Consider the following 22,284-nt stretch of genomic DNA (forward strand, 5'->3'; position numbering starts at 1 on the left):
GTCTTTTCATTTTGATTTGTCACTGAGCAGAGACCTGGAGTTGCTGAGGGTGTCAAGACTCACAGCTGCAAACACAGGGAGCGTGTGGACTAAGTGATGTGGACACACGGCAGGCACAGGCAGCAGGGCATGTTTCTGCAGCTTTCAGATACACGAAGCAGGACACGTAACCGGGAGTGGAGTATCCCCCTGTGGGGACAGAGCTGATTGCTCAGGGATGGTTGAAGACTCAGTGATGTTTCCAGGTGACAAGCTGCTCCTTAAAGAACGAGTCCTGTCTCTGCCCTTGTTTGCTGAGCCAGGCACTGCTCTCTGAAGCTTGTATGGGGCTGGATCAACTGAGTGATTTTGTGCTGTTGCTTCTTCTTCTTCTTTTTTTCTTGTGAGGAAGATCAGCCCTGAGCTAACATCCATGCCAATCCTCCTCTTTTTGCTGAGGAAGACCGGCCCTGAGCTAACATCTATTGCCAATCCTCCTCCTTTTTTCTCCCCCTTTTTCTCCCCAAAGCCCCAGTAGATAGTTGTATGTCATAGTTGCACATCCTTCTAGCTGCTGTATGTGGGACGCCACCTCAGCATGGCCGGACCAGTGGTGCATCAGTGTGCGCCCGGGATCCGAACCCCCGGCCGCCAGTAGCTGAGCGAGCGCACCCAACCGCTAAGCCACGGGGCTGGCCCCCTGCTGCTTCTTTTGAAATCAGTTTTCTTTTGGGTGCCACCTAAATGTAGATATTCCACATTCGCTTTTGTGGGTTCTCATTATCGAAAATTTTGTACAGAGTTCTAAGCACAAATGCACATCTACAGAGTCCTGTTTTTGAAAGCATCTGCTGGCCTCTGTCATATTTTTTCCAGCCAAAACAGCTTTTCAGGGCCACGAAGTGACGTGGTTGAAGTCCTCAGGATAAACCAATAAAGACATTCTTTCTCTGGTCACTAGATTGTTATGCAAGGTATTTGAAATTTGTAAGCTTTTCAGCTGGTTGATGCTTTTTTTTTTTTTTTTTTTGTGAGGAGGACCAGCCCTGAGCTAACATCTGATGCCAATCCTCCCCCTTTTTCCTTGAGGAAGACTGGCCCTGAGCTAACAACCGTGGCCATCTTCCTCTACTTTATATGGGACGCCGCCACAGCATGGCTTAACAAGCGATGCGTCCGTGCGTGCCCGGGGTTCCGAACCTGCGAACCCCAGACTGCCCGGGGTTCTGAACCTGCGAACCCCAGACTGCCCGGGGTTCTGAACCTGCGAACCCCAGACTGCCGCAGCCGAGCGCGCGCACTTAACCGCTTGCGCCACTGGGCCGGCCCCCAGCTGGTTGATGAAACTCAATAATCACTTGAATTTACATGCCAGTGGTGTGTTTGAAACATACACATAGGATTGGTTTTGGCTATTTTTAGAGGCTGTGGTGGGTTACTTGTACATGGGTAGCCCAACTCCCCCAGGCTACTGTTGATAAGCTTGAGATACACCCAGCTGACCTTGCAGTAGAGAGCCCCTCAGCTGCCTCAGGGTGGGGAGGCCTAAGGCAGTAGAACATGTTTCTATCTACATTCTGCTGTTGCACTTGCTGAGACCTGCTGGTGGAAGTGCTGTTCTATCTCTGACCAGAACACAGAGGGCCGGTTCCTCTAGAGACTCACAGGTTATCAGGACCTGCTCAGCCCTCCTCTGCTGCCACTGCTGTGTGCTGCGGCCTGCGGAGCGGGCAGTACCTGTAATCCTCTTTGGCTGGGGATCCCCCTTCTTCCCTGCTGTGTCTCAGATGGACAGAAGACACTTCCACCCATTCCTTTTGGGTCTGAGTTTTCTGGATAGGTCCACCAACTTAGTGAAAAAAGAACCCGCTTCTAGAACCATTCCCTCAAAGTAGAAAGCAGTTATTATTTTTTTTATTTTTGTTTTTTTTTGTGAGGAAGATGAGCCCTGAGCTAACATCTATGCCAATCCTCCTTTTTTTGCTGAGGAAGACCGGCCCTGAGCTAACGTCTACTGCCAATCCTCCTCCTTTTTTTCCCCCCTTTTCTCCCCAAAGCCCCAGTAGATAGTTGTATGTCATAGTTACACATCCTGCTAGTTGCTGTATGTGGGACGCTGCCTCAGCATGGCCAGACAAGCAGTGCGTTGGTGCGTGCCCGGGATCGAACCCCAGGCCGCCAGTAGCGGAGTGCATGCACTTAACCGCTAAGCCACGGGGCCGGCCTCTAGAAAATTGTTCTTAATCAGACGAGTACTCCAAAGCAGGTATTGAGGACTCTGTATGTGAAAATTTGGCCAGTGCTGGGATGCTGGCTGCTTAGTGGGCAGGTGGGAAGGAAGGAGCCTGCTGCCTGCAGCTTCCACCAGCACTGCCCAAATGACCAACAACCTCTCCAGCCCAGATGTGCACAGGGCTCCATTGTTCCATCCTCAGGTCTGCAAGGAGGGGCTAGGCCATGCTTGTCAAATGTGGAGAACAGGGGCTGACAACTATTCTCTATTCCATACTGGACATCCTTCCTATGAACTAATTTTGAGTGCTGGTGGCTGAAGAATTTACTGGATGGTTTGTACGGATGTTAACATGGGAGCCAGTTGAGGCTGAACGGCCACTGGTAGGTTCAGTGGACATGGTTTCACACCTTCTCACAAACCATCTCTCCATGCTCTTGCTAGAGCGAGACCATGGGGTGGGATGAAGAATGGGGCTGAGCTGATGTATTTCTACATTATCATCAGATACGAGAGAAGCACAGCAGGACGGGAGGTGATGCAGGAAGAGCAAGTATCTTGATGTGGCGTCCTCCAGACAACATTATAAGGCAATAAATGCATCGGCCTGATGTTTTTTGAGACTATGATGAACAGATGTCAGGAGCCACAGTGTGAAAGCGAGGCTGTGAGACAGAGAAAGCGGTCACCGTGTCCATGAGCTAGCCCCCCAGTGACCCTTGTACAGCCCTACCCCATGGCGCTCTCCCTGGGGCTCCTTCCCCTTAGGGTCTGAGTGCACAGCTCTTACTCTTCATTTTTTTCCTCCTTTCCATCCTTTATTCTTAACACTGGATCTAACTCCAGGAATTTTATTTTTAATAAAAAGGAATTTTACTTTTGAATCACAACTCCAAAACCTCTTGTTTGAAGGGTAGTTTCAATTTATTAATGAACCAGATAACAGCACAAAATGACTGTGGAAGGCCAAGAAAGACAGATAGGGGTTCATTCTGCCTGACTTTCCTGTGCATGCTGGAATAAATCCTCCCTGTGCCTCATGGATGATGCCCCTTTGAAGGGGGAGGGCCAGCACTGCAGGGGAGCAGAGTTCTCTGCTTCTACATTATGGGCGGGAAACTCTCCACCCTCCCAGAAAGTTTCCCTCTGCAGGATCATAAACCTAAAAAACACAACTCTTGAAAAACATTTTTCCAATTTGCAGCTATACTTTTTCACACCTTTGGATTCATTTTTGTTCTGTGTGAAACAGCACATCTAGAGACAGATTGCAAACCCAGCCCATTAGATACTATTGTTCTTTTCTTCTCTGCTGCTTAATTGTCTAGATCCAGGTTGAAGAGATCCACATTCCGAAGAGAAAATAATAAGACTTTACATCAGCGTTTTCAAAAGCATGAATATGCATCATCTCATTCGATCCTCACAGCAGCCCTGGGAGGCAGGCAGGCAGGCATGATGGTTCCAGGATCTAAAGGACGGAATTGTAGCTGGTGGAGCTGGGACCAAATGCATGCCCTCCAACTCCTGGTCCAGGGCTCCTTCCACTCCACAAGATGGACTGAGCTCATCTTGATGGATGAGCTCATCCACAAGATGATGATGTAAGCAGAAGCAGCCCTTCTGCTTACAGTAGATGAAATGTCTTTTGGGCTTGCAAACAAAGGTGATGTTAAGTGAGCTCATCAGTGAGCTCAGGGGATAAACACACCCAAGCTCAATTTGGCATCAACATCAGAGGGATGAACAGGACAGAACATGGGCATCTTCGACAAGGGTTTCTTCTTGTTTTCTTGACTCTCACTGGGACCATGTTGGATGCTGTAACTTGAACACAGCAAAGTCCAGAAGGAGGGAAAGCATTCAAAGGACTTTCTCATCTAGCAATTTATTGATTCCTTCACAAATCCTCTTGAGGTTGGGCCTACAGTCTCCATCCAGACTATAAAGTGTAGAGAGGAACTCCACATCGGCAAAGTGGTTGAAGACGTGGTTGATGCGCCCGTGGGTCCTGGGCGTCAGGTGTCGCTGCACCAGTTCATGCACCAGGTCCTTGCACTCATGTAGGAGCTTGGAGAGCACATTCTTATCAAAGGTGTATTCCACCTCATAGAAGCTGACAATGGTCATGGCGGTCTGGTTCAGCTTCTTCCTGAACTTCTCCACGATAACAACCTCCTCTTGGCTGAACTGGTTGTTCCGGTAGAGGATCCCAATTTTGATCGCCACCTTGATTAAGTCTTTCATGATCTTGTGGGCTTCCTTCTTGTTGTGGGTGTGCTCTTTGGTGACTTTGTAGAGCTCATCAAAGATCTCACTGCTGGTATCATCAATCAACATGTTGGCCATGGTTTTGCTGGCTATTTTGCTCAGAATCTTCTTCTGGGCTTGAAGGGCAAGGCTCTTTGAACTAAAAACGTCGGGACCTATAGTAAGGAAAGAAAGAAAAGTTATAGGAATATGAGACCTGTCTATTATGTTTCTACAAGTGAAACACACTAATTTGAACTTATGTTCTTAGAGCAAAAACTCAGGCCTTTATCGCCCACAACTTCCTAACTAAACCCCACCTCAGCCCGGGGTTTCTCCACTGTCCTCTCTCTCCACATGACGGTTGATTATCCTCTTGAACTTTCTAAATTGCACTCTTCCCACCTCTTGTCCAGGCAAGTGGTCTCCTCTTGTCCAGGCCAAATCTCACCTTTTTAGATTTACTTCATGCATAAAGCCTTCCCGACTCTATTAGCTCACAGAGAACTTCCTACAATAGCTGCTGCATTGGAAACCATTCAGTTTTGCAAATTATATAGGAGCAAATTGTTGCTTAATGACAAGAATGTAGCACCAACACTAACCCCATTCCCAGGACAGACATAGGTGGTTGATTATGGTCATTTATTTGACTGAGTCTCAGAATCCATATTTCATTGAACATTTGATATCTTTGAAATTGGGATGTGTCTTAACAGTCACTGTTGCCAGGTGGCAGTTGTGCTGGGGTTGTCATGACCTGCGTGTGCATCAATTTACACAACAGGAGCCAGAGATTTGGGAGAAAAGTCAAGAGCACTCTTGTAAGAAATGTTGCCTCACTGATGCTCTCGATTGGCATAGAGAAGCGCACTGTGTGGGAAACAGAGATATCAACAACTCCAAGTCAAAGATGCTTCCAATGAGTAGTACCCTGAATGTGAAGATGCTTAGAAAACCAAAGCCAGTTTACTTCCCTGTTATTTTCCACTTTATGAATGAACAAAAACAAAATATGTTAAAAAATAACACTATGTCTAAGTAAGTCCAAAAAGGATCTTTCAATAAGCATACAGTAGTCCCCCCATATCTGCAGTTTTGCTTTCTGTGGTTTTAGTTACCCCTGGTCAATCGCAGTCTGAAAATAACGCTACTTCACAATGTGTATGTCATTCACCTCACTTCATCTCATCATATAGGCATTGTATCATCTCACATCATCACAAGAAGAAGGGTGAATACAGTACAATAAGATATTTGGAGAGAGAGACCACATTCACATAACTTTTATTACAGTATATTGTTATAATTATTCTATTTTATTATTAGTTATTGCTCTTAATCTCTTACTGTGCCTAACGTATAAATTAAACTTTTTCACAGGTATGGATGTATAGGAAAAACATAGTATATATAGGGTTCAATAGTATCTGCAGTTTCAGGCATCCACTGGGGGGTCTTGGACTGTATCCCCTGCAGATAAAGGAGGACTAGTGTAAAACAAAAATTATAAGTAATAAGAAAGCAATAATTCACAATTTAATGGAAAGCACTTTTTTTCTTTCTTAAGAGCACATAAAACAGCATCTTAAATTGATGGTGTCTTAGATTTGATGAAATACTCCATGAAGTCACCAATTAGCTGGAGCTGACATTTGAAATGAAACCCACTGGCCACCCTTGCTCTATCTACAGTATGTGTGCATATCATTCTTGTCTTCCCAAGGAGATTCCAGTTGCCTGAGAGCAGAGACAATGTCTCCCACAGCATCTAGCTTGGTTCGGGGCACAGGGGTGGAATGGTGTCTGCTAAGTAAAATACCAGAGAAATACTGCAGAATCAGAAAGTAGTAAAATATAGTGCAAACACATACTAAAAAAATAATTTTTCTTTGAGAATTGAGGGCCCACTAGGATCCCTAGAGCTTTTGTCCAGTGCTCGGTGGCCACATGGAAGTGACAGATGTGATAGGCAGAGTGGACAGACAGACGGCCATCTACGCCAGCTTCTGTTATCCTTGTCTGGTCCCTCCCCATCTCATATTCCACCCCCTCTGCCCACCCCGGACTCATTCCCTCAGTGGACAGTGACTAATCCCTGGATGCTCAGGTCTCACAGACAGACTCAGTAAACACTCAAATGCAATTTAGACACAGGTCCAGGTGCTTCCTCCACTCGCATGCCGCTCCCCACTGGCCCAGCCTCGCTCCCTCAGCCCTGGGTCCTTCCAGGCAGCTACTTTTGCTCTTGGGCCTTTTCCAGGTGCAGGCCTGAGGGGCATGGCCTGGAGGGGTCGCTGCAGTGGGATCAGCAGAACTAAAGCAGTGGTCGCACGGGCCTCCCACAGCCCCAGGAAGCTCGCTCCCTAAAGTTTGAGACCATAGACTCTTCAAGCAACTTCACAGCCAAGTGACCCTGACATGGGCGGAGTTGTCCCTTTAGCCTCAGTGCAAAGAGAACACATGGGTATCTCTTGACTCTTTTTTACCATGAGAAAGCCGGACTGCCTGATTTATGCCCTCCCAGAATTTGTGACAAACAATATCCCTGCCCAGTCTGACCATCTACTATAGTTACCAGACCTTTGTGTGAATAACCTTTATTCTAAAAACATCAAATTCCTCCTCCAAAGACAAATATTTACAAGCATTAAGGATGTTCAAAATATTGTGCTGTATGCTTTGAAGTCAATTCCACAGGAGAAGCTTAAAGACTTTTGAGTAGTGGCCCTGTCACTGACATAGTGGATGCCTCCTCAGGTGACTATTCCGAGGGGAACAATGGAATCTAGATGGATCTCTTCTGGAATATCAAAAAAATGAGTCATTCCCTTGTAGACACAGCTCCTAAAAACTGCCTGAGAATAAGGTATTTTAAGAGGTTCTCTAGAAATGCAGCAAACATACATCTACACAGAAGCAAAGGATCAAAGACATATGCGCCCCTGGAACGTGAGCTCTGTGAGAGCAGGGACTGTGTGTAAGCACTACTGTACGTCCCGTGCCTGGCGCACGGCGGCACCCGGCAGGTGTTGGTGGGATGAAGGGAGCGCTGGCTCTGTGCCAGGCACTTCGTGGTTTTAACCCTAACTGCTGGGTGAAGCTGCGATTTTTCGCGGGACTTCCCTGCTGGCCTGACTCCAAATACTGCTCTTTTCACCACCAGCATTCCCAACATTTTTCTCTGGAGCAGTGGCCATCACACCTTTTGCTCATATATTCCCATATGAATTTTGAAAAACTATGTACCTCCTTGCATACTTTTTAACTTGACAGCAAGTATTTTTCACCTCAAGGTTAAATAGTTATAATTTGTAAATAGATATAATTTCTAGATATTGTAAATATTGATATTTTAAAATTAGTCCATTAAATCATTCTTTCAAATGTGTCCAAATAACATAAATACTACAGTGATCTAATACCCATTATTATCCATTTTAAAATGACAGGAGAAAGCTCTTCTTTAAATATTAGAAATGTTACTTGTTCTTTTTTCTCTTTGAAATTGTATCGCTATTCTATGACACCCAGAGAACCTTAACTTTATATTTTTATGCTTGAAAATGTTTTATTTGATCAATTCATCATTATTTTCTACAGCCAAAGGATGCATACAAATTGAAATTTAAATTAAAAAAAGATTCCAGTGACCATAAATCTCCAGGCCTTAAAAAATTTCTTCTGGAGCCAGACCTGATTGCCTAGTGATTAAAGTTTGGCGTGCTCTACTTCAGCGGCCCGGGTTTGGTTCCTGGGCGGCCGAACCACAGCACTCGTCTATCAGTTACCATGCTGTGGTGGCAGCTCACCGAGACGAACTAGAAGGACCTACCACTAGAATATACAACTATGTACTGGAGCTTTGGGCAGGGGGAAAAAAAAAAGGAAGACTGGCAACAGATGTTAGCTCAGGGTGAATCTTTCCCAGCAAAAAAAAAAAAAAAAAAAAAAGGGAGAGACCATGGCGTGAATGAGGAATAATGAAGGAGGTTAGCGGTGGTCAGATTTAAAAAAAGAAAAATTTCTTCTGGAGTGTGTTATCATTTTTATTATTTTGGGTATAACATAAAGTATTAAAATATTCTTTTGTTTTTTTTTTTTTTTTTTGGTGGGGAAGATTGGCCCTGAGCTAACATCTGTGCCCATCTTCCTCTATTTTGTATGTGGGATGCCTGCCACAGCATGGCTTGATGACCGGTGCATTGATGTAGTGTTTCCCAGTTTTCTTTGGTCAGAGAACTCTTTTTGTCTTCAGAGTAGACTGACCAACTGCCCTGGTTTGCCAGGATTGAGGGGTTTCCTGCATAGTGCTTTCAGTGTTAAAACTGGAAAAGTCTCAGGAAAATTGGGACAAGTTGGTCACCCTATTCATTGACCTAAAAAATGAAGAAAAGAGAAGTAACAAAAAATTTCAGAAGATGGAAGAATATGATACATACTTAACATTTAAGATACTAGTATCTCAGCAGGTAAGCCATACACCCATGTTGCCACATTTACCAGCCCTCTCTATTTGCTTTTTAATTCTAGAGTCAACCTTAGAGCTTTTTTGTCCCTTTTGGGCCAAAGTCCCTTTTGTTCCTTGGTTTCTCGACAGCTGTTGACCACTTACTATTAGTTTGGCTCTGTATGAAGTGGTATGGGGGAAATCCCCAAAAAAGTATTCAGTTGGGTCCCATTCTGAATACGGTCCTGCGGGGATGTGAGATATGGACAAATGAAACAAAATACAGAAAATATGTGAAATCACCCAAACTGGCAGGAGTGAGAACAGTTGGGGGAAGCTGGAGGTGGATCTGGATATGGGTAGATGGGGATGACTATGATGTTAGGAAGTGGTTTCTAAAGTCATGGATACAGGCCAGTAATTTTACCCAAATCACACAGGCCTTGGGTGGCTTTCCTGATGTTTTCAGCCATCTGTATTATATAAGAAAGTGTTATTTACCTACAAGGGGGTTTGGGGTACAAGCTTCTATGCTTCTATGGTGAGGGTCCAGGAGGGTCACAGGTCATAGCATCTTTGAAGCCTTAAAGATCAAGAGTCTAGAGCAGAGGAACCCAAGTGATATGGATCATTACAACCATCAGGAAAACTCTAAGAAAACAACAACAACCAACAACAACAAACACTCTACCCCAGACTGCCACTATCAAAATCTTCAGGAGTAGGGCCAGTAATGGCAAGCTCCCTAAATGATTCTGACATGCTACATACTGATCATGACATGCCCCGACGTGTATCCTATAGAACACTAGTCCTGATAGACGCTCCAGGAAAGAGGGTTCTGTGGTCCCTTAAATGAGTTTGTAGATGACTATATATTGTGGCTGGCTCTTGATGATTTGCCATATCAGGTAGCTTATTAAAGGCTTTGAGAAGTCCTGCGGTAAAAATAGCTGTGTAGTTTTGTTTAGGCTACCACTTCTCAAACTTATTGGACCTCACAAAATTTGTACATACACGCACACACACACACCATCCTGTGGTATACATTTTTTAAATTAATTAATTAATTTTTTAAATTGAGGTAACATTGATTTATAACATTATATAAATTTCAGGTGTACATCATTATGTTTCGATTTCTGTGTAGATTACATCATGTTCACCACCCAAAGACTAATTACAGTCCATCACCACACACATGTTCAAATCACCCCTCTCGCCCTCCTTCCTACCCCTTTCATCTCTGGTAACCACCAATCCAATCTCTGTCTCTCTGTGTTTGTTTGTTGCTGTTTTTATCTGCTATTTATGAGTGAGATCTTATGGTATTTGACTTTCTCCCTCTGACTTATTTCGCTTAGCATAATACCCTCAAGGTTCATCCATGTTGTTGCAAATGGCAAGATTTCATCTTTTTTATGACTGAGTAGTATTCCTGTGGTATACTTTATTGAAAATTCTGGGATAGGATTGAGAGAAATAAAATCAGGACACTCTGGTCAACCTTTACAACTCCCAGGAATCTGTGGAGGAGGGGTGGGGAGATGCCACTGTTTCCAATACACATGCATGATTCAATGGAGAGTGTGTGGGCCGGCCCTGTGGCTTAGCGGTTGGGTGCGCGGGCTCCGCTGCTGGCGGCCCGGGTTCAGATCCCGGGCGCGCACCGACGCACCGCTTCTCGGGCCATGCTGAGGCCGCGTCCCACATACAGCAGCTAGAAGGATGTGCAGCTATGACATACAACTATCTGCTGGGGCTTTGGGGGAAAAAATAAATAAAATTATGGAAAAAAAAGAAAAAAAAGGGAGAGTGTGTGCACTGAGGGAGAGCTGGTGGGGCAGTCCTGTTCAGAAGACTTTTTGCACATGGAAACCTTGGGCTTGCTTCATTCTATCCATCCTTCTGTCTCAACCTTTGGCAGAGGGACCATGTTGGTGATCTACCAGGAAAGCTGCGAGGAAGGGTGAGAGCTTTGGAAGCCAAGGTCAGGAGTGCACCTGGGATATTTGGGGAAACAGGCCTATCTAGTGGGCACATGTTGTTTTGGCAAAACACAAAGAGATCTAGGTTAGGTCTTGGCAAAAACTGTTCTCTCATTCCTGTGTACAAGCCTTAGGAAGGCTCTTTCGACCAGGGATAATTATCTTAATCATGTTTGTACAAAAGTTCCCCAGCCACAAAAGGTAATGAATTGTTTACACTACCTCAGAATCTCTGCGAATGGAGATAAAAACATGATTATGAGGCTACTGTATAGCTCACCTGACCAGCACAATAGATAAGCTTGAGGAAGCTGCAAAATTCATCCTTGGAGAATAAATAGGGGCTTCCTAAACCAAGATTGACGGAGAAGCTCAAGAGAAAGGAATATGAAGTCAGTGCTCTGAGAATAAGCACCCTTAGAGCATTTACAAAGAAAGAAAAGTACCAGAACTACGTTGGGAGAAGAGCATGACAATGGTAGTGAACCAGTTTGGAGAGAGAAAGCAGAAGATCAGTTAAGTGGGCCCTTCACTGAATGGAAAGGTCCTGGGGCCAGTCTGAGCTGATGCTTCTAGAAGTGATGGTCAGCCATAGTACAAGTGATGTTTCCACGTTTCTAGAAAACACTAAGCTTTCCCAGAGGGTGAAATGACAAGCTAGTGGTGATAAACAGCAGGAAAATCTTCCCAAGATGGGTGAGTGGGCAGAAAAGAGGCAGATGAACTTCAGCATGGTAAGAACAAGGTAATAAATTTCAGGAAAAATAAAGTAAATGATGGTTATGAGAGATGATGGGCTCTGAGCTGTCAGCTACAGGTCAGAGAAGAGCTCTGAGCATCACCCCAGGATGTGTGGTGGTAGAAAGAGGCTGGGGGACAGCCTCAACTCTTCTCTCCTTCCTCTCAGGACTCAGTAACTTCTCTACTTCTACTTAAGGAGTGTATGGAAAACTTGTATATGAGTATGGATATCTGTGTCAAAATTATAAAATTGGAAATTAGCTGTAATAGCCAGTGCACAGACATTGTCACTTCACTTTTGTAAACAGCTTAAGATGATAGCAAGAAGAGAGGTAGCTAAAAGCATTAAGTAGAAGTTAGGAGTGGAGATGGTACCCAGAGAAAAACAATCTGTGGTACTTAATAAGCACCATCTGTCAAAGTAGGAGACCCAGAGTATAAGGAAGGTGGGAGAGGAGTCCCCACGGCATGTGGAGGGGTAAGATCCTGGGCAGAGGGTGATTTGGGGTAGTCCAAGTTTCTGGCACTCAATCACTTACACTTAATTGTTGGAAAAAATGCTCAAGTAAACCTCCTTGAGATGGCACAGCCTCACAAACTACTTTGAATTTGAACTTTCACGATGAGCACCCATCCTTCTGCTCACCTGCATACGCACCCAGAAAAGCTGATTGGATCGGTCATGTACCTCATGCTGCATCCTTCACCACTGATAAGGGACCAGGAGCCAGTGGGGAGAGTGACAGCCTCTTCCTCCACTTCCTGCTTCCTTGTCTGAATGATGAGGAAGGAGTTCACTGCGTGTGCATGTTGTGTATGTGTGTGTGTGAGGTGGTCTGCAGGATGGGATACCCATGACAATGATAAAACAGCTTCTAGAGAAGACATTGCCTCTGCTTTAGTTCTTGGTTGTTCCCATGTAGCTGTGGGGATGAAATTATTAAGGAACCTTAAGTAGTGTGTTGAAATGCAAACCTAACATAGTTATAGTTTCCAGAAAGACTAACTGAATTGTTGCATCTCCAGTGGAGTCAAACTGGAAAGCATTTTCCATCCATATATAAAACTGTGGTTTGTACACCACTGGAGTATTAAAGAAAAACATGGCACTGGAGGAAGTACAATGAAATGAAATTGTCAAGCGATGGTGGGGCCTTTGAGTTAGGGACAAGCAAAAACCTTGATCCTTCCCTCCCCCAAGGAGAAATGACCAAAGCTTAGAGGCTCATGAAAAATGCCTTTTGTTGGTCTAATCTCTTTCATACTTGAATGAAGTGGCATTTTAAAGGCTTAAGAAAGGTATTTTGGGATACTTTAAAAGGCATCATTAGATGACTTGGGAGAGTTAGGAAATGTATTTTTCTGACTGTGGGTTAATCCAGCACATTCTTGAGGCCTTCTTGGGACTAGCCCCTCCCCTCCCCTCCATGAGAGCCACCTGCCTTGGGGACATATCCCCTGGGCTCACCCCTGCTGCTGAGACCTGAGGTCCCCAAATTTCCACCACGTGCAATAAGAAGCAAGCAGCTTGTGCGTCCTAAGGGTGCAGTCACTATGACTTGGAGGGTAGCAGCCTCCGCCAGGTGCCACTAGAGGGTGTGCAAAATGAAAATATTAGAATGTCTATTTCTGTTTCCTTGTTTTCTAATGAGATAAATTAAGCTTTACTAATATTTAACACACAGGCTGACCCTGGGACCCACTGGCGTGTGGCATTCTAAAGGAGGAGGGGAAGGTCCCCCACCCGGGGTTTGAGGGTATTTAGTGTATCCTTCACTTATTTGTTCCCTCTCAGCAGTTTTGATTTATTTCAGCATGTTTATGTGTGCTTGGTTAAACAGACTCACTGATTTTTTGATTATATTATTTAGTTCTAACTAAACTAACCCTCACAAAATGGACGAGTGATTTCAAAAGATTCCTGCAAGAAACAAAACTGAGGACTGAAAACAATACACTAATCACGCCAGCATAAGTGAATAGCAAGAAAATGGCAGAGCTGACAATTATCTTCCTCATCGTCAGAGCTTTTCCGCAGCCAAATTATAAGGTAAGAGTAATGATCTAATCAGATCTGACAAGAAATGGGCCATAAAAATTCCAAAAATTCTAATAAGATGATTTGAAATACGGATTTCAAACACTTTTACTTACCTTGAGATATTCCCCGAGGCAGTAGGAAACGATGACAATTAACAAGACAGTGAAATGTATTGTGATTTTGATCTTAGCTTGTCTTCTGGGTGATGGGGAGAGGAATGAGTCAAGGATGACGCTGAGTGTTTCTTCTAGCTTAGGAGATGGGTCAGGGGGACATTAAGGCACCAACTGAAACAGGCATCTGGGAGCGTGGAGGGAAGATGGCTTCAGTCCTGAGCACGCTGAGTCCGAGGGGCCCTGGGGGGCATCTGGCTGGAGACAGTCACGCGAGCCTGTGCGGGAGGCACCTCCAACTCAACCTGTGCTACCCTGAGCTTCCCGTTTTCCCATCCAAACCTTTCCATCAAGCAAGAGATGGTGAAAAGATTCATCTTCCTTAAATAATTAGCCAATTAGGGATTCTGAGGGATAAATGGTTCTTTCTTTAAAATGCAAAGACCTATTTAGCTGGCGAAAGTGTAGTCTCAATATTCTATTCGTGTATTGTCTTCAGTCCTCAGAGTAAAGTCCTCCACTTTACTCAGAGCCACACTGTATCCCTCCTAGGGATTCTCTCTCCCCTTTGGAGCACATCACCAAACCGCCCCTCCTCCCCTACCAAGAGAATGGATTATCTAAAACTGAGGGTGAGAAGTGAGAGGCAGGCTTGGGTACAGTAGGACTGGGGTGGAGGGTGGAAGGAGGAAGGACTGACTTGCCAGAGACAACCAAACACAGAGGAGGGGGTGCTGCCTTAGCCAGTCTTCACCCCTTTGCCACGTGGCCAGTCGTCCTGGCTCCAGCTCAGGCTTGGGTGCCCCGGAACTCTTGCCTGTGGCTCAGGACTGGGAGCAGACACAGGGTTTTGGCTTTGCCCTTGACGGCTGCTCAGTCCTAGAGATTCATTCATCCCATGGTCAGGAATGAGGATTCAAGTGTTTTGGGGGACCAGGCATGATGAAACTTCCCAGCTATATTGGACATTTTAGAGTGCTGTGTAAGGACATATATAAAAAAAAAAAAGGAAGTCAAAACAGGACACTTCCTATAGGAAAGCAGATTCAGATCGTTGCAATCCCTTGCATTGAATCATTACACTTTAAAAGCAGCATTTAATCATCTTTAAGATGAAGACCAAGTTTTTTCATTTCAAGAAATTCCTGGGCCTTGAAATAACATTGTTTCAGGTGAAGCCAAGAGGGATTGGCAGGGTCAGCTGTAAGACCTTCCAGCTCATTATCTCTTCTTATCTTAGACCTCCCCAACCCAGGGAGCATCGAGGAATCCATTCCGTAACTCAACTAATAATCACGTCAGAGAGAATGTTAACTACTGAGCACAGAGTATGTACCCGAGGTAGTGCACACCATGTTCTCACAAAAGTTCTGCAAGGGAGGGACTGTGAGGCTCATTTTATAGATGAGGAAACTGAGGCACAGCTGATTTCAGTAATTCACTCAAAGCCACAAGGCTAGTAAGGAGCAGAGCTGCAGCTGGGCCCAAGTTCAAATCAACTCCAGACAAAACCCGCAGTCTTTGCCTTCCTGCATTTGCTCTTGGAAAATTGTCCTTGGCTCCCTGATGACTGATTTCTCACTTATTTAAGACATTAAATAGGACTCAGTTTAAATCCCCATCTGGCAAGGAGATTTACATTTCATCATTTTTTTTTAAATACAAAAAAAGCCAGTCTTATTATGTGATAGAACAACACTATATATTCATCAAAACTTGAAGATAGATGTAGCTTTCATTTTTAGACAGAATTCTATACATTTCAACAGAGTTATATATTGATCTTGTTTTTCATATTGATTTTACAGCCAGCTCCGAAAAGTGAATGAGTGATCCTTTTATTTACCAGAGCTAACTGAAGCAGATACTTGTGAAGTCACTGGGGGGTGAATCATCTCCAACTCAACAGGTTAATTTTGGAGATCTGAAAGATATTTTTGTCTCACTGCAGTAGAAGAGCAACCTTCACTAAAAACATCTACTTACATGATTTCTTGTAACAAAGCTTATTCATCCCCTCCCCCACTTGCTCTTGCATCTAACAAATAACCAGTATCTCTCTGAATGGTAGATCATATTCAGGCATAACAATAATAGCGTCCACTTCTGTAGTGCTTCATGCACAGTAACTCATCATATCCTTGCAACAATGTTATGAGTAGGCACTCATTATCAGCAGCAGCAGCATTTTACATCCAAGGGAACCATGGCGGAGAGAGAGGAAGTCGCTTGACTCAAGCCACCATTTAGGAAGTCGCTTGACTCAAGCCACCATTTAGGAAGTGGTGAGCTTGATTCAGCCCCAGGCAGGCTGCCCCAGAGTCCTGTGCGTCAACCTGCCGTACTAAACTGCCATTCATGAGGTGACAAATATTAATTAGTTTAAATTTTTTTTGACTTATTGCCCACCTTAAGGTGGAAATTGAGCATGTTTTTTTCCTCAGAATAATTATGTTTTTTTAAAACTATGATGCATTTCAAATATATAGACAAAACAGAAGACAATGTAACAAACTCTATTTGTGTGGCCACCACTCAGATGGAACAAATCTTAATAGTTTGTCCTCAGAGACAGAGTGAGGAAAAGTCCTCTGTTTTCAACTCCTCCCATTTCCCTTCTATCTCCCCAGACCTAACTGCACTTCAGAAGCTGGTGTGTTTGTCTCATTCATGTCTTTATACTTTTGCCTCAGGAGTATGCATCCATCGACATTGTATTGTTTAGAGTGTTTTTAAACTTCAGATAAAGGTGTCGTACTACAAAGATTCTTCCGCAACTCTTCATTCAACATCATGCTTTCAAGATTTATCTAATTTAGTCATTTAGTTGCTTATATGAATATACCATATATCCATGTTTCTTGTTGATGGACATTTAAGTTCTTTGCACTTTCTGCAAGCAAAAAAGTCCACAGAGGTGTCTCTTTCTGCGCACACACAACAGTCTCCCGGATTCTATACCTAGAACGCGACTGCCAGGTCCTGAACCGGAGGCTGCCGATTGCTCTCTGGTGAGATTGCTCTAATTTTCACTCTCAGCAGCCGTGTATGAGTTCCTATGGTTCCACTTCCTCATCAACACTTCAAATAGTCCACCTTTTAATTTTTTGCCAATCTGATAGGTACAAAGTGGTATCTTGCTTTAATATACATTTCTCTGATTGTTAGTGCGATTCAATATATTTTTGTGTATATTGAGCATTCAGGTCTGTCAGCTGTGAATTGCATATTCATATAATTTACTCATTTTTTTCCCCTCAATTGGATTGTATGTCTTTTTCTGGCTAATTTGTAGGAGCTTTCAATATATTATGGATTCTAATCCTCTGCTGATCACATGAGTTGTAACTATCTCCTCCCAGTCTGAAGCATTACATTTTAACTTTATTTGTGGTGTCTTTAGTTGTACAGAGATTAAAAGTTTTAACATAGTCAAGTTTATCAATCTTTTCTTTTATGGTTTGTGGTTTTTGTATCTCGCTTTAAAATATCCTTTCCTGCCACGATGTGATAAATGAATCTTGTATATTTTCCAAAAGTTTCAAGGTTTTGCTTTTCATATGTAGGTCTTTAATCCATCTGGAATTTATTTGTGCATGTTGTATGAGGTACATTTATCTCCTCACAATTTATTCAATTTATTGAATCATTCATCCTTCTGCTACTGATCTGTTAGGCCACCTTTTTCTTATTAAGTTTCCATATTGCACAGGTCTGAATTTTTTACTCTGTTCCATTGATCAATTTGTCTGTTTCAGTACCAACACCACACTGTATTAATTACTGTCACTTACAATAAGTCTTGATAAGTCACGGGGAAGTTCCCTCCTCCAATTTTATTCTTCTTAGAAATTGTCTTGACTATTCTTGCCTTTACTCTTCCAAATGAATTTTAGGATCATTTGACCAAATGCCATGAATACCCTGTACTAATCTGAGGTAAACTGGTATCTTTATAATATTAAGCTTCCCATTCATTAACATGATATATCTCTCCATTTCGTCAGATCTTCTTCTGTGTCCTTCAGTGTTTTACAGTCATCTCCATGAAGCTCTTGCATATCTTTCATTAGATTTACTTCTAGGTACCATATAGTTTTGGTTGCTATTGTCAGTATAATTTTTTTCTATTATAGTTTCTAAGTGGTTATTAATGATATATAGGAATCCAACTGATTCCTGTATATTTATCTCCAATTGAGAAATTTTGCTGAGTCCTGTTATTAGTTCTAATAGATTTTATGTAGTATCTCTCGGATTTTTTTTATGTGGACAACTACATTGCTTGTACAAAATGATTGTTTTCTTCTATGTCCTATTTCTTTTTCTTGCCTTATTACACTGGTGGGACCCTCCAGTACAATGTTGAATAGTAAGGGTGCTATTTGGCATCCTTGTCTTGTTCCTGACTTTAACAGAACTGCCTCTAAAATTTGCCCCCTGTGTATGATGTCTGCTGTGGGTTTTTGATGGATACCACTTATCAAGTTAAGGAATCTTCCTTCTGTTCCTGTTTTGCTAATGCTTTCTTTGTTTGAAGGTAGAAATGTGTATCTAATTTCATCGAACACATTCTTTGTACCTATTGAGATGATCATAAGGTTTTTCCCTTTTAATATGTGAATGTGACCAGTTATTAAAGGACTTGATTTAAATCGTCATTGCTTTTGCAGGATAAGCCCTACTTAGTCATGATGCATATGTATTTAATACACTGAAGAATTATATTAATAAATATTGTATTTAGCATTTTGCAACTATGCTCAAAGGTGAGATTGGTCTATAACTTTTTCCTAGTACGGCCCTTGTCTGATTTTGACGTCAGAGTAAACTAGCCTCAACTGGATTGGGTAGCTTTCTCTCTTTTTCTGTTCTTTGAGACTGTGTAAGATGAAGACTAACTGTTTTCTGAAGGTTTAGTAAAACTCACTCATAAAGCCACTTAAGACTAGTGTGTATTTTGAGAGGGGATGAGTGGAGAATCAATTTCTCTAACGTTTATTCAGGTGTAGAAGAGTAGTAATCCCCTAAAACAACACTTACAATTTATTTAACAACTATTTTAAGCTCTCTAGATTTTTTTTTCTTTCCCTAGAGCATCCACAAAGTAAGTAGTTCCTCTGAATGGTAGATCACTCTCAGGAATAAAGTGATAAACACCATCCACTGGTATAATTTTCACTACTATCCTCCTTGTTTTATTTTAAGAGGGGAAACTGAGGAGCTATTTTTGAAAATATTTTCTTTTTTAAATACTTTTATTACAAAAAACAATACATGAGCACTGAGAAAAGTCAGAAAAGACAGATAAGCTAAGGGAAGAAAATGAGTCCCTTACAATCCCACCATGCATCATGGTTAGCACGCATATGTTCTTCCAAACATTCTCCCAGGCATACGCACTTTCATATCCACAAACATGGGATCAATGAACACTATTTTCTAATCTGCATTGTGACTCAACACTCTGAGGATATCTTTCCATGTCAATAAATGCACTACTTCATCATTTTTTGATGACAGCCTGTGCCACCATTTCCTTTATGAGTCCTCTCTTGATAGACTTCAAACTTTATAGTTTTTGCTATAAAGGGTCTGCAGAAAGTAACAAATAACCCAGCACTAGGCTGCATGTTGGGGGAAAGGGTGTCCAAAGGTATCTACTGGCACATAGCAGAATTCCCTACTAATGCTCCTTCCTAAGCCAGGAGGTGGCAGGTGACACTGAGGGAGAGCCCTACAGACCCCCCTGGCTCTGCCCACCCCCACCCAATCCTCCCACCAGAGGCCTGCTTGTGCGATGTCAGAGGACTTGCTGAAATCAGAAGCCAAAGGGCTCACCCTTTCACAAAAATGGCTCTGCCCTAGCCCAAGTGGCTGAGATAGTCAGGAGGATGAGAACCAAACAGTACCAGAAATCAAGTCGGCTCTCCCTGAGAGTAGTGCCTTGCCTCTGGCTGCCCTGGCCCTCTCGTGCCTACAGATGAATCCAATGGACCCTGGCCCAGGTGGAAGAGGCACAGCGACAGCTTGTCTGTTCCAGCTGAAGGCCTCCCACTGTGAGCCCCTGGCCAACCCTCACATCCTTCTTCCCAGGGAGGGTGGCCCTCGCACCCAACTCCAGCACAGTCCTCTTCCCACGCTGCGCTGATTGGTGCTGAGTTCTTATAGGCCTGATGCTCAGAGGACTTGTGTATCCTCACAACTAGGGCAGTGTTCACCATGTAGAAGTTGTTCAAAAATGTCTGTTAAATGAATGAATGAATGAATGATTTAGCATGTTCTTTCTCATTCTTTGAGGCCCACATTCTATCTGTTCAGGACACATACTGGAATGAGGTGCATGTTCACGAAGCACAGGCTGAACTGAATGCACTCAAATGCCTTCTGAACTCAGCAGGAGGTCTGCCCCTCGCCTTTGCCACGGAGCTGCCTGCCCGGCCCAGTCGGGCTCTGCCTGCCTGCGCCCCTGCAAGTAGCAGCATCACCCGGGGGACCAGAGGCGTTGCCCACCACGGCCTTGGTGTTCAATTCCAGCAGGAACCCTCTCTCCATGGCAGCAGCACCCATCCCTCCTGCCATCCCCGGAGCCTTCCCATTCACGTCCCTTCACGCTCACACGCTATTTTAATGCTCAGGAGCTGCTGGGGATCAGAACAGCACAGGGCACGTCTGTCTCTCTGGGTGATCCTCTCTCTCTGCTGGCAGCTCCCAAATCGCTCACCACGGCAGGCAGGCGCTCAAACCCCAGGCTCAGGCCGCCAGACTGCTAACAAGGACAGCGATAGGATGCCACATTCAGAGCCGGGGGAGGACGCCAACTTGGTAAGATGCAAAATTAGTAAATAGACCGATGCATAAAAATGTCAGTCTTTGGAATTCTTCAATTTTTGGAGTGTAGATATAAAACCTAAAACGTTTAAAAAGTAGGCAATAAAATGGAACAAACTCCAGTCTATACAGGAAAAAATAAACAAAATATAGCCTGAGACGGTGGGTATTTAAGCCTAAAGAACTGAGGCTCTTAAAAGGTGCTGTAATTAGATTAATTCAGTAATGCATTAACCCTCAGCTTACTGAGCTTAAAAAAAAAAAAAAGATAAATGATTAGCTGTACTAGAGAGGCTGGAACACATGAGGGAGAAGAAACCAGAAGGTACTTCTGGATGGGAGACACGATTTGGCAGACAGCATGGTGCCTTGCTCAATGTTCTACTTAATTTTTTTTAGTGAAATATGAATTTTGTACAGTCACTTTTTTGGATTTCAGTCAATTTGAAAGTAGAACAGCAGGAAAGGGGCACATATAATATATCGCTTACAATACCCCTGAAGTATATTCTGTAATAATTGGTTTTTGTTCATGGATTTGAGATCTGAGACATGAGTCAAGCCACATTTTGGATATCCACTGTTGCCACGGTCAATATGTGGCACAGTGGAATGACAGTGTTGAGGGATGCAGTTTGCAGATGGGAGGTGGGAAGGCAAAAAGCTGGCTCCCCTGCAAGGTGCCCCAAGATTGGACTCCTAAGTGCTGCAGGGACCCCTGCTCTGAGGGAACTACTCTGAGCTGGGGGAGTCCCACTCACAACACTCACAGGGAACAGTTAAACTAGCCGTGGAGACTTGCCCTCCTGGAAGTTACTCATAAATGTGTCTTTCTCTGAGGCTTCCTTTCTCAATTAAACTTTCCCCATACTTGTCTCCAAGGCAGTAAATGTCTCCAAATAAAATTATTTATACTTCATGGTAAAGTAAGACAGAGCCACCAAAAGGTTTGACCGTTTCAAATCAAGTCACCAGGTGCTGTCACTCCCAGATGCTGACAATGGCTGTCCCATGGAGTCAGGATGCCAAGGCTGTGGCCAGGGAGTCGCTCCCCAAATACAAGGAAAACCCCAAATACAGGGAAAATTGGAAAGCCAGTCCCTGGTCCTATCTCTAGCCACTGAGCCCGCAGCAGGGTGTGGAGGAGAGAACCCCCAGGCCTGCCCCTGCTCAGCCCCAGTGCCCTCAACTGTGTGCTATGGGCCCAGGTCTTCACTTTCCTGGTTTCTTGTCTGTTAATGGAGGGAGCTGGACGAAATTATTATGCTAATTTGTTTGATATTCTCAATTCAATAATAACTTCTTCAGAATCAGAAGTGAGTTTTAAATCCATTAAAAAACAGCCCTGGGCATCCATGAGATGTGAGCCGATGCCTGTGGGATGGATTATCAGCTTTCCTTCTCAGTCCCCTCCATCCAGCAGGCTCTCTCCCAGCTCTGCAACTGTCTGCAACCGGCATGCTCCAGCAGTGGAATGCCTCCTGCTTTTCCCTCCTGAAAAACCCGAGGCGCTGACGTTGGAGCCTCCAGTTCGCCTTTTCTGTGGCTTCTCTCCAAAATGCCTTCCCCTCCCCTGAGTTCCGGGGGCCCCTGACTCCTCCGTCAGACCTTGGCCTGTGCTCACCACGGAGCAGGCGATCCACAGGCTCCCCCCAGGC

General features: G+C 43.9%; 1 protein-coding gene across 1 annotated transcript in view; it reads right to left on the reverse strand.

Moving 5' to 3' along the window:
- Positions 1-3,831: 3,831 nt before the first annotated feature.
- TNFAIP8L3 (TNF alpha induced protein 8 like 3) overlaps positions 3,832-22,284 on the reverse strand; it is a 49,471-nt gene continuing 31,018 nt past the window's right edge. Inside the window, exon 4 of the mRNA XM_058540544.1 lies at positions 3,832-4,638. Within this exon, the coding sequence (XP_058396527.1) occupies positions 4,076-4,638 (563 nt within the window). The 3' untranslated portion in view covers positions 3,832-4,075. The remainder of the gene's footprint in view (positions 4,639-22,284) is intronic.

Source organism: Diceros bicornis, chromosome 5, assembly GCF_020826845.1.
Source record: "Diceros bicornis minor isolate mBicDic1 chromosome 5, mDicBic1.mat.cur, whole genome shotgun sequence".
In the NCBI taxonomy this organism is placed as follows: domain Eukaryota; kingdom Metazoa; phylum Chordata; class Mammalia; order Perissodactyla; family Rhinocerotidae; genus Diceros; species Diceros bicornis.